The 13396-nt window shown below is 36.8% G+C and overlaps 1 protein-coding gene across 4 annotated transcripts; it reads right to left on the minus strand.

The window, feature by feature from the left end:
* Nucleotides 1-3910: 3910 nt before the first annotated feature.
* LOC119260995 (ankyrin repeat family A protein 2) lies at nt 3911-13188 on the minus strand. Of its 4 annotated transcripts, none has more exons than XM_037530177.2 (9): nt 13138-13188; nt 10188-10577; nt 9436-9594; nt 8804-8869; nt 6570-6667; nt 5973-6098; nt 5611-5677; nt 5041-5121; nt 3911-4436 (listed from the first exon to the last, which is right to left on the minus strand). In XM_037530177.2, the coding sequence occupies exons 2-9, from the start codon at nt 10474-10476 to the stop codon at nt 4381-4383; spliced, it is 942 nt and encodes a 313-aa protein (XP_037386074.1). In that variant the 5' UTR covers nt 10477-10577; nt 13138-13188; the 3' UTR covers nt 3911-4380. The 4 variants fall into 4 exon arrangements, with proteins under 4 accessions (XP_037386074.1, XP_037386072.1, XP_037386073.1 ...); XM_037530175.1 differs by lacking the exon at nt 3911-4436 and adding an exon at nt 4443-4712; XM_037530176.2 differs by lacking the exons at nt 3911-4436; nt 13138-13188 and adding exons at nt 4443-4712; nt 13002-13123.
* Nucleotides 13189-13396: the final 208 nt, after the last annotated feature.

Raw genomic sequence — 13396 nt, forward strand, 5'->3', positions numbered from 1 at the left:
CTAGACCCAAGTCTAGGAAGAAGCTACATAAATATGTTAGAAATTTTTAGAAATTTCTGTCAGTTTTGATAGCTTTATATATAAAGTCATTTAAGAAAGAAATCAAGACTCACAAAATTTACTTACAAATTTTTCACTCTGTTAGATGATAAATATGATAAATGGAGTTTTTTTTTTTTTTGAAGTCTAGAGTTTTTTATTTTTTATTTTAAAATATACATACCAGGCCTCCCCGGTGGCGCAGCGGTTGAGTGCTGGTTGTGAAGCTGCCCGCAGCCTCTGCAGCGCTGGTTCGATTCCCAGCTGCTCCCCAGCCACTGGAGGAGGGTCCCACATGGCGCGCAGACCTCTCCTGCCGTCCGCTGCTCCCCTCAGCATTGTACTTCGGTCCTTCTGCCTGCTCTGCTCCCCGCTCTGGCTCTGGTGAGTTCTCTCACCCTCCCGCGCTTCTGACTGTATCCAGTGCTTGTATAAATAAATAAATAAATCTTTAAAAAAAAAAAAAAATGCAAACCTGCTTTGAAAATACTTAAAATATATATTACATACCATGCCATGAACTCACAGGGCAGCTCAGGCTGCTTTTCAGTGGCTCTCACAAAGTGTGCCTTACTGGGTGAAGCAGGCCTATGGGTGCTTCAGTTGAACCCAAGTGCCTTTTGCTCAATCTAGTGCTACTGTGGGTGAAATCTGAAGTAAATCAGTGAGAATTTTAAAAGTCTGAGATTTCTGGGCCTCCCTGGTGGCTCAAGGGTTTAAGCACTGCACCATGAAGCTATCTGCAGCCTCTGCAGCACGAGTTCAATCCCTGGCAGGGAGCAACCCACATGGCGTGGCAGACCTCTCCTGTCTCTCCCGCTGCTCCCCTCAGCAGTGTATTTCAGACAGTCTGCTGTTCTGTTCCCCACTGTCTCTGGTGAATCCTCTCACTCCTCACATCTCTGGCCTGTACCCCAGCTCATATATGCATAAATAAATAAATCTTTAAAAAAAAAAGTCTGAGATTCCTTTGCATGTTTCTGAATAGAAGTCTTTTTAATATTTTGTTTTTTTGGTCTTAGCAGTTGCTTAGTAATCTAAGCCTCTAGATTTGGGAAGTACACTTGAAGCCCATATGGTTAAACTGCTGCATGTATAAATAACAAGACCAGTTTTTTTGTTATCCAGAATAATTTTTGAATATTACTATGATTCCACAACAAGAGACTATCAGAAAAATCTGAAACTTGGGAATAAAGAAATAAGGGAGGTATGTATTTTCCATGTCATAGTGGGAGAAGGATCTTCTAAGATTAATCTAAGTCTCTGGACTATCAGCATCACCTGAAAACTGGTTGGATTTAAAGTTGTTGGTCCCGTCTCAGATTGATTGAATCAGAAACTTAGGCTGGGACCCAGCAGACTATTTTATCATGCCTTCCAGGTGTTTCTGATGTATGTTAAAGTTTGAAAACCATTAATCTAGGGGGAACTAATTTCAATTCACTGGCTACAATTTTTTTTTTAATTAATTAATTAATTAATTAATTAATTAATTTATTTAATTTATACAAACACTGGGTTCAGTCAGAAGTGTGGGAGGGTGAGAGAATTCACCAGAGCCAGAGCGGGGAGCAGAGCAGGCAGAAGGACCGAAGTACAATGCTGAGGGGAGCAGCGGGCGGCAGGAGAGGTCTGCGCGCCATGTGGGACCCTCCTCCAGTGGCCGGGGAGCAGCCGGGGATCGAACTGGTGCTACAGAGGCTGCGGGCAGCTTCACAACCCAGCGCTCAACCGCTGCACCACTGGGGAGGCCCACTGGCTACAATTTTTAAAGGTACCAGACTTAGTGAAGTCACGTGTTATCTTGTTTATTTCTGATAGAGATACAAGTAATTTCTGTCTAGTGGAAAAAATAGCTGAAAGGTTATGATTCATGGTATTGTTGGGCATGAGGCAAATGTGCATCTAACTCAGCAGTCTTATATTCACATTACCTAAAATACCAACCTTTTGATGCTTTGGGCTAAGTTTGAACATCTTAATGTTTTCCTAACTAGTGAGTTGAATAAAATCATTAACAGGTATTTTTATATTTACATGAGTACAGTGGTTTTTTAGCCCTTTGAAAATCATTCTTTATCAATATATTTCATACTGTGGCAATGAATCCTGCTAGGAGAAAACGAGTGCCTTGAAGCAGTAGTTTTTGTTAGTATTTTATTCAAGCACATTGTCTGGTACATAAGCTCTGAATGAGTATCTGTGAAATCAGTAAATGCTACCTAGAAGATATTTAATTTTTAAAAGAGGGACTTTATAAATGGTCTGTAAGTATCATTCCTGTTAACTTGTATGGGATTTGTTATAAGGGACCGCAAGGTTAAAAGATAGAATTGGAAATGGAAATTTTCTCCAAGATACTGTCCAAGATCTGTTGGTTGTCAGTCATGAGTCAGACTATAAGTCAAGTGGTTATTTCAGATCCAAATCCCAGCATGGGTTGTTTGGTTGCTGTAGGGAAAATGGAAGCGGTCAGGTTTTTACCTGTGGTCTGATATGTGTGCCTGATGGGGGCACCTGGAGTGTGGTGTGGGCATGCATAAGTGGTACCCCTGAGCCGAGAGACTGAGCATATAAGGGCAGCAGAGAAAAACGCGGCAGTAGAGGGCTGGGCAGCAGAGAGACCAAGAGAGAACACCAGAGAACCCAGAAAGAGCAGAGATTCGCCAGGGGCTAGGAGGCTTCCAAGCCTCCTGGCCCCCCGGCCCTCCTGCCTGCCCTGCAACTTGTTGCCTCAGTACAAATGATATAGAAAGATCTTAAAAGCCTGAAAAAGCCACCGGGAACTCCAGGACTCCTCCTTTATCCATCTGCCCGGATCATATAAAACCTCTCTGTGCTTTGCTGGCACTACATTTGCTCTTCAGATGGAGGAGACACTTGCAAGCAATACTCGGAGAAATGTCCCAAAATAATTTTGTTATTGTATAATATGAAGAGGAACTAACGTGTCATTAAGAAAAAGAACCAAATGGAAGGGCAAGTGGTGTTAGGTAAATCCAATCAAAATGCTGGAAAATCTAAAGCGCATGCCTCACTGCCAATGGGGAACTGCTAGTCCTGTAATATTGCCACATATTTTTTAGATTGACTATGGAGGGACAATTGTTTTTCTTTCCCCTTGCTTTTCCTTTAGGCAGTCTTTGCCTCTCACATTCTGGGGCAATAGTGGATGGTTAATCAGTTATCTCCTCTCTTCCCCATCTCCATACAATGACACATTTATATCCAATGCTATTAAGATTTCTGTCTTCTGGAAATTTAAACCCTGAGCAGAATGATAAAGGGACTTAAGTCAAACATCACCAAAGCAGTATTCCAAAGCAACTGTCATGATTTCCTGACTGAGATCCCTAGACTAATTTCATTCCTTGGTATTGCCTATTTCCTCATTCTTCAGATTTTCCTTCCATCTGCACCTCTCCCTAATTTCCTTTTGCATAAATTAGTTAAGGCGGCTTACACTCCTCAAAGTATGATTCCTGATACAACATCTATATTCCAGATGAAGTGATGTATCCCAAGTCACATACTCAGCAGTCAAATCAACTTCTAGCCCATGGCTCTGCTTCTTAGATTTTGGTGTAACACAAGTTTACGTGGTCCTTGAGTGGAATTAAAGAGCACCTGACTTTGACTGAAGAACTGACTTTTATTTCATGGAGAACTTTTCTTATTGAAAAACTTATTTACTATAGGAAAATATTCTCAATATACTTCTAGAAATGACAATCAATAGTGATGTGACTGACTTACATTTATTTTCATTATATTGTTTGACATAATAGAGTGTCACAGCAGGACAGAAGGGTTAAAATAAAAATCCTAAAGAAATACCTAATAACCCCAATACAATTAAATAAGAACTAGCTTGCAGATTAACAGAAAAAGTCCTTTATTTGTTTATAACATCATTTTGTAAACAATTACACTGTGCATTTTTTAATTCAACAATAACAATTTTTTTCTTCTATCAATTTACAGCAAACTCTATATAAAGTTGATCAGTTAATACAGGAGTGAAGATGAATAGAGTAGAATAATTTCGGAAAATTTAAATTACAGCACTCAATATAAAGACAGATAACTGTACCATAAAAATTTACATGCCACAAAACATTAATTTATAATTTTAAATATGCAGTAAAACACATTTATAAAAAGGCATCAATATTAATTTTATTATAAACCAGTGAATTACTCAGAGGAATATTTATTAAAACTTACTAAAAATCGGTAAATATTGCAACTGAGGTAAAAATTTATAAGTAAACACAACTATCATTTATAAGAGCCAAAAAGTAAACATATGGGCAGACAATACTTTCTGATTACTGTCTACTCCTTGATATTTTGCAGCAGCTTCAATAAATGAGACTCGATAACCTGTTGAACTAGAACAGATGGGGGATCAAAACCACAGCATATTGATTACAAAACTTTGGAAAGAACTATCAAGTTCAACCTAACATCCCCAACTTTTTCCTAAAAAGTGAATTATAAGTTGGACACACTCATAGTTTGAAGCTGATAATGCAATGCATTAATTACTTAAAAGTTACTCTGCCACTGACTTAATAATTATTCAATTATTGTTAATATTGTTCAAATTACTGAATTTTCTGTGTCTTGGTTGGAAACTGAAGGACAGTCAGGGGCACAAGGTTGTTCTAAGAAATAGAGAAAGGGCAACATAAAGCATCTTATAAGTAGCTTGCTATGAAAATGTTAAATATACTTTGTAAACAGGGATGCTCTTATCCCCAGCAACTGATATTTGGGTTGGTAAAAATTAATATTAACCAACTTATTTCTAGAGTTTGTAGGAAATTCGTTCTTTCTGTCCACAGTTTAAAGTATAAGTCAGGAGTTAGGATAACATGTAATGTTCTGTGACTATAATTGATGAAAATGGTCTACCCACCCACTGGTCTGTATGTACCACTTTATTTTTTAGTTTTCCAAAAATGAAATCTAAGGGTTCTAAAATTCACTTACCACTTCTATAGCCCAGGGCTACAGCTAAATCCATAGAATTATATCCAGAGTCAGTTTCAATCGTTGGATCAGCTCCATTTTCTATTAAAAATAGAAAAATTTACATAAATAAAATGAAAATGTAGTTATGCTTGTCTCTTGCTGGCTCATGTGAAAATAGAAGGACAGACTTTCAGCAAATTTGGAGGGTATTTTCAGGGTTGTCTCACAAATTCCAGAGTACAAGGAATGCACAGATTCACCCTCTGGAGCGGCTGAAACTCATAAACAACTAGAGCAAGGACTATGCATAATAACACTATGGACAGAGAAAACACAAATGGATTCACATGTGGCCCCCCAGAAGGAAAGAAACATGGACAAATGGTCTGACAGCGGGCCTGGTATGTGATGGAGCTGCTTTTCACATGGGCAACTCTACGGTAGTAGGTGGTCCAGAGGTGAAGACCAGCAATATTAATATATTTAACTGCGGTTAATGATTTTCCTGGGTAATACCACAGAAGGCCAGTGAGTAAAAATAAAGTTCTCACATGGCATTTCTAAATATTTTCAATTTTATCTGCTTACCTAAGAGCATTTTTACACATTTCACATGATTTCCATGTACAGCATAAAGCAAAGGTGTCCCTCCATTCTGCAAAAAGAATAGAGTGGTTTAGTTTTTCAAGGTGAGCAAGATTCAAATAATTTGATGCTGTAATGAGAAGTTTACCATGAAATTTAAAGTTATTTTAAAAGTAGTTTAAAGTTATTTTTACGATTTTGTGAAAAATACTTAAATCAAAACTAGTAATTGAGTTTATAACAACTTTTTCTTCTAGGAGTTTGATTAACTAAATTATTCTTCTGTTTAAAACATTTATTATGTCTCCCTCAAACCAATTCTAGAGTTTGTTAAAGTAATTAAAAAATGAACATCATAGACTCACCCAGTCGTATTCATTTACATCAACTCCACAATCAAGCAGCATTTTGACAATATCTGTGTAGCCTTTACTACAGGCCAATGACAGTGCACTTTCTCGACCCTTTCCTAAAAGTTGGGGATCAGCACCCTAGTGTGGGAAGTGGAGATAAAAGACTTTTCAATCCATGTAAGCAAGAATGTTGTTATTTCTGCCAATAATTACAATTCAACACTTAGGTAATGTTCTTAATAGAAATAATGCAAATGTCTACTCATTACCCAGGTTGTCTGGATGCCTTCCTTCTTTCCTCTATCTCAATCCTAACTATCCTTTCACTCTGCATCAAGTCACACCTCCTCAATGAAGCTTCCATTGGGCTGACAGTATTTTGGTTCCATTGTATTTAAGGGGTTGGGCATTAAACTATCTCTCAGTGTTTCATGTATGATTAGTCTTGCCTGCCCAACCAGATTCATTTTCCACAAGAATAGAAAAGCATTTAAAATATTGTTGGTTCTTCTACCATTGTATCTAGCTGGTCAGAGACATAAAAACTTTCTGAAGACTTAACTGAACTTAAGAACTATACATATACATTTTCTGAGGCATTTTCCTTACATTCTGAAGTAGAAACTCTACCACAGCTATTTGCCCGTGTGCTGCAGCCCACATCAGAGGAGTAAATCCTTCTTCATCCGTGTGATTGATAACATTTTCTAGTTAAAAGAAAAGCAATTTTTGTGATCTAATTTAACAACCACATAGTAATAGCACCATGAAAATACTGGTATTCTAAAAGTTTGACTGTATTATTCAATGAGGTTCACTGAAATCCTAATATGTGGTGTACTTTGCGTTTGAAAATAGTAAAATGTACCTCAATGTACACTGATGAATTCAAATAGCATATTATTTCAAGTATAAACTACTAGATGTGGCATAATACTAAGTATAAGGCAGACCACAGAACACTGGACTGAGAGTCAGGAGGCTAGAGTCTGAATCTTGGCTTTGTTACTTCCAAGCAGTGTAACAGTTAATGTCTCCAAGATACAGAATAAACATTACTTCTTGCTGGGTAGTTAGGATGATGATAATACAAATTAAGTAAGAGCACTTTTTTTTTAGCATCACATAAATGTTATTACAAAAAACTCCAAAATTCTATAAAAGCTAACTTCTACTCAATAGCTAACATTGCTGAATTTCTTTCATTCTTGTGGTTTGCTAGTGAAATATAATGTGAATTAAGACTGAATAATCTGAAACACAGCATCATCAATTCCATCTTAAAGCCCATTTTATTCTCTAAATTTACTCTACCAGTTATAAACTCCATTTTTTTCTAAATTTATTTAGCAGATGAGAATGAAGCCACCAAATATTAATAAATAAATTTAATGATTAATTCTTACAAGAGAATGACATGATTAGTAAAACTCTTTCATCATACTCCCTGTATTCAATAATGTTGGTAAAACTGGCTAACTTTTGAAGAATGAAAATAAAGTTCAGGGCCTCCCCTAGTGGCGCAGAGGTTGAGAGCTGGGCTGAGAAGCTGCCTGTAGCCTCTGCAGCACGGGTTAGATTCCCGCCGCTGCCGGGGAGGGTCCCACATGGCACGATAGACCCCTCCTGCCGCGTCCGCTGCTCCCCTCAGCAGTGTATTTCGTCAAGTCTACCTGTTCTGTTCCCCGCTCTGGCTCTAGTGAATTCTCTCACCCTCCCGCACTTCTGACTATACCCAGTGCTTGTATAAATAAATAAATAAATCTTTAAAAAAAACAGAAAAGAAAAGAAAGTTCAGTCTTTACTTCATTACACTGAAAAATAATTCATATGGTTCAAAGATTAAAATATAAAAAAGGAAATCACAGAAGTTCTAGAATAAGGCATGGCTTTAGTTATTCATAATTTTGACATAGGAAATCATTTCTAAGCAAGATATGAAACCCAGAAGTCACAAAGAAAAAATGAATTTACCACTTAAAATTGTAAAACTTTGTTTGAAAACCTGATAGAGTCAAAGGTAAAATGAAACACTGGGAAAAATTATACATAATATAAAGACCAAAAAGCTAATTTTTAAATTTATGAGTCCATACAAATTAATACAAGATAGGCAGTTCAAATAAACAGGAATTCAAATAGACATTAAATAAAAGAAATGTAAATGGAACCTGTATGATATCACTTTTTACCCATCAGGTTAACAAATATGAAAGTCTGATATAAAAACAAAACTGGGCAATATATATAAAAATAAAAATTTACATTTTTTTGATTCAGCACGTGGAGGTGTTTACCTATGGGTATACTCAAAAAGAATGCCAACAATATTGTTATTAAACAGCAACAAACTGGAATGGGTACCACCAGGGAGATTAGTTAAAAAATGAAACACAGAAAATGCAATACAATGCAAAATAATGTTAACTATTACAAAGAATGAAATAGATCGATCTGTACTTAATGGACAGACCTCCAAAACATTAAGTAAAAAAGGAAAAGTACAATGCAGTGTGTATAGTATTTTCCCTTTTGTGTAACAAAAGCACATGCATACTCTTACACATTCTTACATATAACCTCAAATATAAACAGAAATGTTTTCTAGAAAAATTTTCTGAAAATATAAGAAATTTATAATGCTTTCTTTGGGTAAAAGACTATAACTTTTATACTTTACAGTACTTAAAAAAAAATCTATTGGCTTATCTGCCTGGTGAGATTGTCCAATTGTTTGTTTTTGTCTTTATACTTTCCAGTATTAAAATGAAATAAAACAATTGCAAAGTTAATAAATTCTATTAACTTTTATTTAAACAAATTTAAGAAAACCAGGTTATTACCTTGTTCGATACGACTAGCCAGGTAGAGCATCTCTCCCTGAGCAGCCAATTGGTGAACAGATAAAGCTGAAAGAAAACCATAAAGTTTTTAAAAATTACTTTTATTGGGTAACTTTGGTTTAGTGGTATAGGTTTGCACCTCTTCATATGTAGGCTATCAGACCCCGCCTACCGCCAAAGCACCAATAATACTCCACCATACTCCATTGAGCCCTACCCAACCCTTGCACCTCATCCTCCTACACTCCTCTTTGGTTGCCTCAGTTCTGCAGTCAGATTGCAATGGTTTATTTTGTCATAATCATAATAAGTTGTATATTTGTAGGGTACACGTTCATCATCTCATTGCTCATTTTTGTGCAGTAATTATCTTTAAAAAAAAAACAACTATAAAATAAAACTATAAAGGTTTTAGAATTAACATTTCAATCTTTATTTGTTCTTAAGGGAAATATTTGAATATGTAATATTTCTAGACACAGTTCTAAATTACTAAAACTATCATCACATCACTTATCTTCAAAAACAGAACATGCATGAAACATTAATGAAAATAATGTTTCAAAGCCAAATTCTTGAAACCATTATATTTGTAATGAGAATATTTTTATCTGTCAATGGGAAATACTTACAATTTGCTAACAGTGGTGTGGTTGAGACCTCATTTCCTCTATGTTTGTTGGTTAAAGTAGTTGACTGCTTTATGGGTGAGAAGTGCTTTGTTGTAGAGGGAGTGTAGACATGCCTTACTTGAATGCCAGGAGAAGGAGATGTATGGATGTTGCATTCAGCTAGTTAAGACAGATTGAAACAGTATTTTAATGACAAAGCATCTCAAAGTTCTATGTAAGTGCTTACATAAAGAAATACATGACGTATAATATCTTAAGCTGTTCCTTAAGTGATACTAAGTTTTCTTGGTCAGAAAGTCTACACTACCATAGTGAAAGTTCTAGAAAAATAAGGTATTACTCGAGCAATTTTACTAGCAGATTAGTTTTTTATTCAATAGATTGTTACAGATTTCAGTGTGTCAAAGCGTTGGAAGGTAATTCCAACCAAATATTCATGGTGTAGGGAATATTAATTTGTTTCTAAAAGATACAAGTAATTTTTTCTCTTATGATTTTAAAAGCACAATAAAAAACTTGTAGAATTTGTAATATGTAAAGAAACATACGTTAAGCAAGAACTTTAAAAAAAATCAAGATGTACTTATGGACATTATATGACATGAAATTATTAATTTTTATTTCTGTGTAATTCTAGAAAATAAAAAGATGAATTTTCCAAACTTTCTAAACTCAAAAATCTCATGATCAGAAAGGAAAAAGTACCACATAAAAACAAAACAAATGCAGATATTTATACCATAACTTTCAACCTTTAAATAGGACAGATGCCACCTCCAGGTCCGAGTTAACTTGATCTTGAATATTCTTACTATCCTCTTCATTTAAGGACTTCACAAATCGAGAACACACATTCATATCAAATCGGTTAGGCAATATGAACTTCATTCCCATGGCAACACCCTGAGCTGATCCTTCTTCTGCATTTGAGTCCAGTGGATGTTCTATTTTAATGTCTGGCATTCCCGTTAGACTGTAACTGCTGGGACACTCTTCCACCTTTAGTGGAGCTCCAATATCTAGATTTGCTGATGTAGCCATGATTTCAACTGTAGTTTCAATAATTAAAATATTTCTTCATGATTTTCTCTTAGTTTTATAAGAGTAGTATCCAGTATACTCTTGGAATTTGGATAGTAATTCTGAAAGAATAAAATTTAAATTATATTAACTTATGTAAAAGTACAAAAAATGATAATTTTCAATCACATATGCAAATAGTGCTCTTACAAGTGCTTAAAATAGAGAGGATACTATGTTCAGGGGTAGAGAAACCTGGATATTAATCAAGCTTCACTATTTATTAGCTGTGTGAACCTGTGTAAGTCACTCAAACTCTCTAAGCCTCAGTCTCATTTGTAAAAACAGGGCAAAACCATTAACTTTACAGATTTTGGTAAAAACTAAGATGAAATATTGAGGTAAATAAATAAGATATAATAGTGTACTTCTGCTGAATTCTCTCATCTTCTACTGTAACTATGTATGTATGTATAATCAATAAATCTAACTAAGATGAAATATATATATTCTCACTTCCATTACTAGGTTCCAACAAATTTTATTGATGTTATCCTTTTCTCCCCCCCCTTTTTTTTTTAAGATTTATTTATGCATACAAGAGCTGGGGTACAGGCCAGAGGTATGGGGGTGGGTGGGTGAGAGGATTCACCAGAGACAGAGTGGGGAACAGAACAGGCAGACTGACTGAAGTACACTGCTGAGGGGAGCAGGAGGCGAGGAGAGGTCTGCTGTGCCATGTGGGTTGCTCCCTGGCCTGCCCCAGGATCGAAATCATGCTGTAGAGGCCGAGGACAGCTTTAGGGGTTGCGTCTTAACCCCTGTGCCACCAGGGAGGCCCTTCTCCCCCTTTCTATTCCTGAATATTGCCAAATTGATAAAAGATTCATTTTATATTAATGAAAATAAACTTTTGCATTAACACTTAAACTTTTTTTTTTTAATGCAGTATTTATAAGCAGCCATACAACTCATGTCATACCCAATTCTATTAGAATCTATAACACCCATGATCCCTGGATAGCAAAGGGTTTTACAAAGCTTTGGTTATGATGAACTGAAGTTATATTTATCAGTTTTATTCAGATCAAGTATTGACAACTTATTATAGGTTCTTATGTAAAATAAAGCATGTAGATTATAGATTGGCTTTTGCCTTAGCAGCTGTAGGATATTAGGGTCAAAGTATAATTCTTGGATCTCAATCACTATAATAAGTATTAAGAAATAAGAATTACTGATTTTTTTTTTCAAATACAGGTTTCTCCTGGTATCTAAAAATAGAATATTCCTATTTGACATGATTTGGTAGGTTATTTTTTGAGCTGTGAACCTTATTACTACAAATTTATATGGAAAACAATTTGTATATTCCCAGACAAAAATCATGCCAAATAGAAACAATCTACTTTCAACATTAAGACATAAACTCAATAAATGCCAATTTTCATCTGTTATTGAATCATTTAATATTGTTTTTAAATGAGTTTTCAGTAATTGCTGGCACGTTTCTATGGATCTTAATATTATTTTAAGAGAAATTTCATTATTGTACCTAAAATTGCTTCTAAAAAGTGAAGAACTCAAGATATATAATTGCCCTAGATTATATAATCACTGAGAAAGAGAAAAAATGAACAATTAGTTAAATTCTCATGGGCTTACTGTCTTCAGAAATTTTGAGAGGATACAAGGTGTTTTAAAATTGGAATTAAGAGAGAAAAATGTGTATCACAGTGGAGCCGAGGTTGGCAAATCATACATATATAGAGTACCACCACTTCCAGTTTTAAGACATTTCCTAAGGTTGATTATGACAGCAGTCCTTTGAGTAGTCAGGACAGGTAATCATTATCCACCACAGAGAAGAGAAAAAAGAAATGCAGGAGTTTTGAGGTAACTATCCAGCTCTTCTAAGCCCATCACCCACTCCATTAAAATAGGAAGTACTAAACTAACCCCAAAGTTCCATGTAGTAGAAAGTAAAAAGAAATAACAACAAAAAGAAACAGGTAACAAAGTTAATACAAGTTAGCAAAAGAAGAGAAAGAAACTAGAACAGAGAATGAGTTCAGTGATGCAAATGGAGGTGCAATGCAGGGTCTTTCCAGCTCTAGAGAACTTCCATGCTGTATAAATCAGGGTTTACAGGTGGCGTTACCGGTCGTTGAGGGGAGAATGAAAACATACTTGCGGACGAAGGGCGGAAAAATAACAATCATACTTGGGTGGAGATGGCGGAAATAGAACACTTATCTCGGCACTCTTCTAGAGAGAAGCAAAGTTGGCTGGCTCAACCAAATTTTTCGAGGACTTAAGAGGCAGGGGGATAATAGCTGCCGAGGAGGCGGTGAGAACAAGAGGTAAGACTAAGGAAGGACTGCCAGTTTCACCACGACGTGAAGGAAGAGAGAGCATAACGAGATAAAGCGGGAAACTGTGCCAGGGCCCAGTGGATGCAAACAGCCGGGGTCCCTGGGTTCTCCCTAATCCTGGAATTTTTTTGCAAGGACAGGAAGGTGCTAGGAAAATGAATGATGCCTCACAGGCGACAGGAGTCCCAGGACAGGAGCCCGCTGGAGGGAGGGTGCGGCAGAGGGAAAGTCCGCTCTGGCGCCACCCGCCAGCTCCGTCCGACAGTCCCAGCGCCGGGCAGGTATGGCAGAGGAAACTAGGGCTCACCCGCGGCGGGCGGGCCCCGGGCATCCGGGCCGAAAGGCGACACGAAGAGAGCGCTGGCCTCGCGACCACTTTCGACAGCCAAGAGTGAGTCGGGTCTTTCCATCTGCGGCCACAGATGCCCTAGAGGCCCCCAAATCGAGGCTTGTTTTGGCCACGACGTCACTTCCGATTTCTTCTTTCGCTTTCTGGCCTAAAACTGTTCCGCTTCATTGCAGCCGAGCGAACCTCCCGGTTTCTTTCCCCGTCGCTGCACAGCGCT

Source organism: Talpa occidentalis, unplaced genomic scaffold (assembly GCF_014898055.3).
Source record: "Talpa occidentalis isolate TD23 unplaced genomic scaffold, MPIMG_talOcc4v2.1 talOcc4.6, whole genome shotgun sequence".
NCBI classification, from domain to species: domain Eukaryota; kingdom Metazoa; phylum Chordata; class Mammalia; order Eulipotyphla; family Talpidae; genus Talpa; species Talpa occidentalis.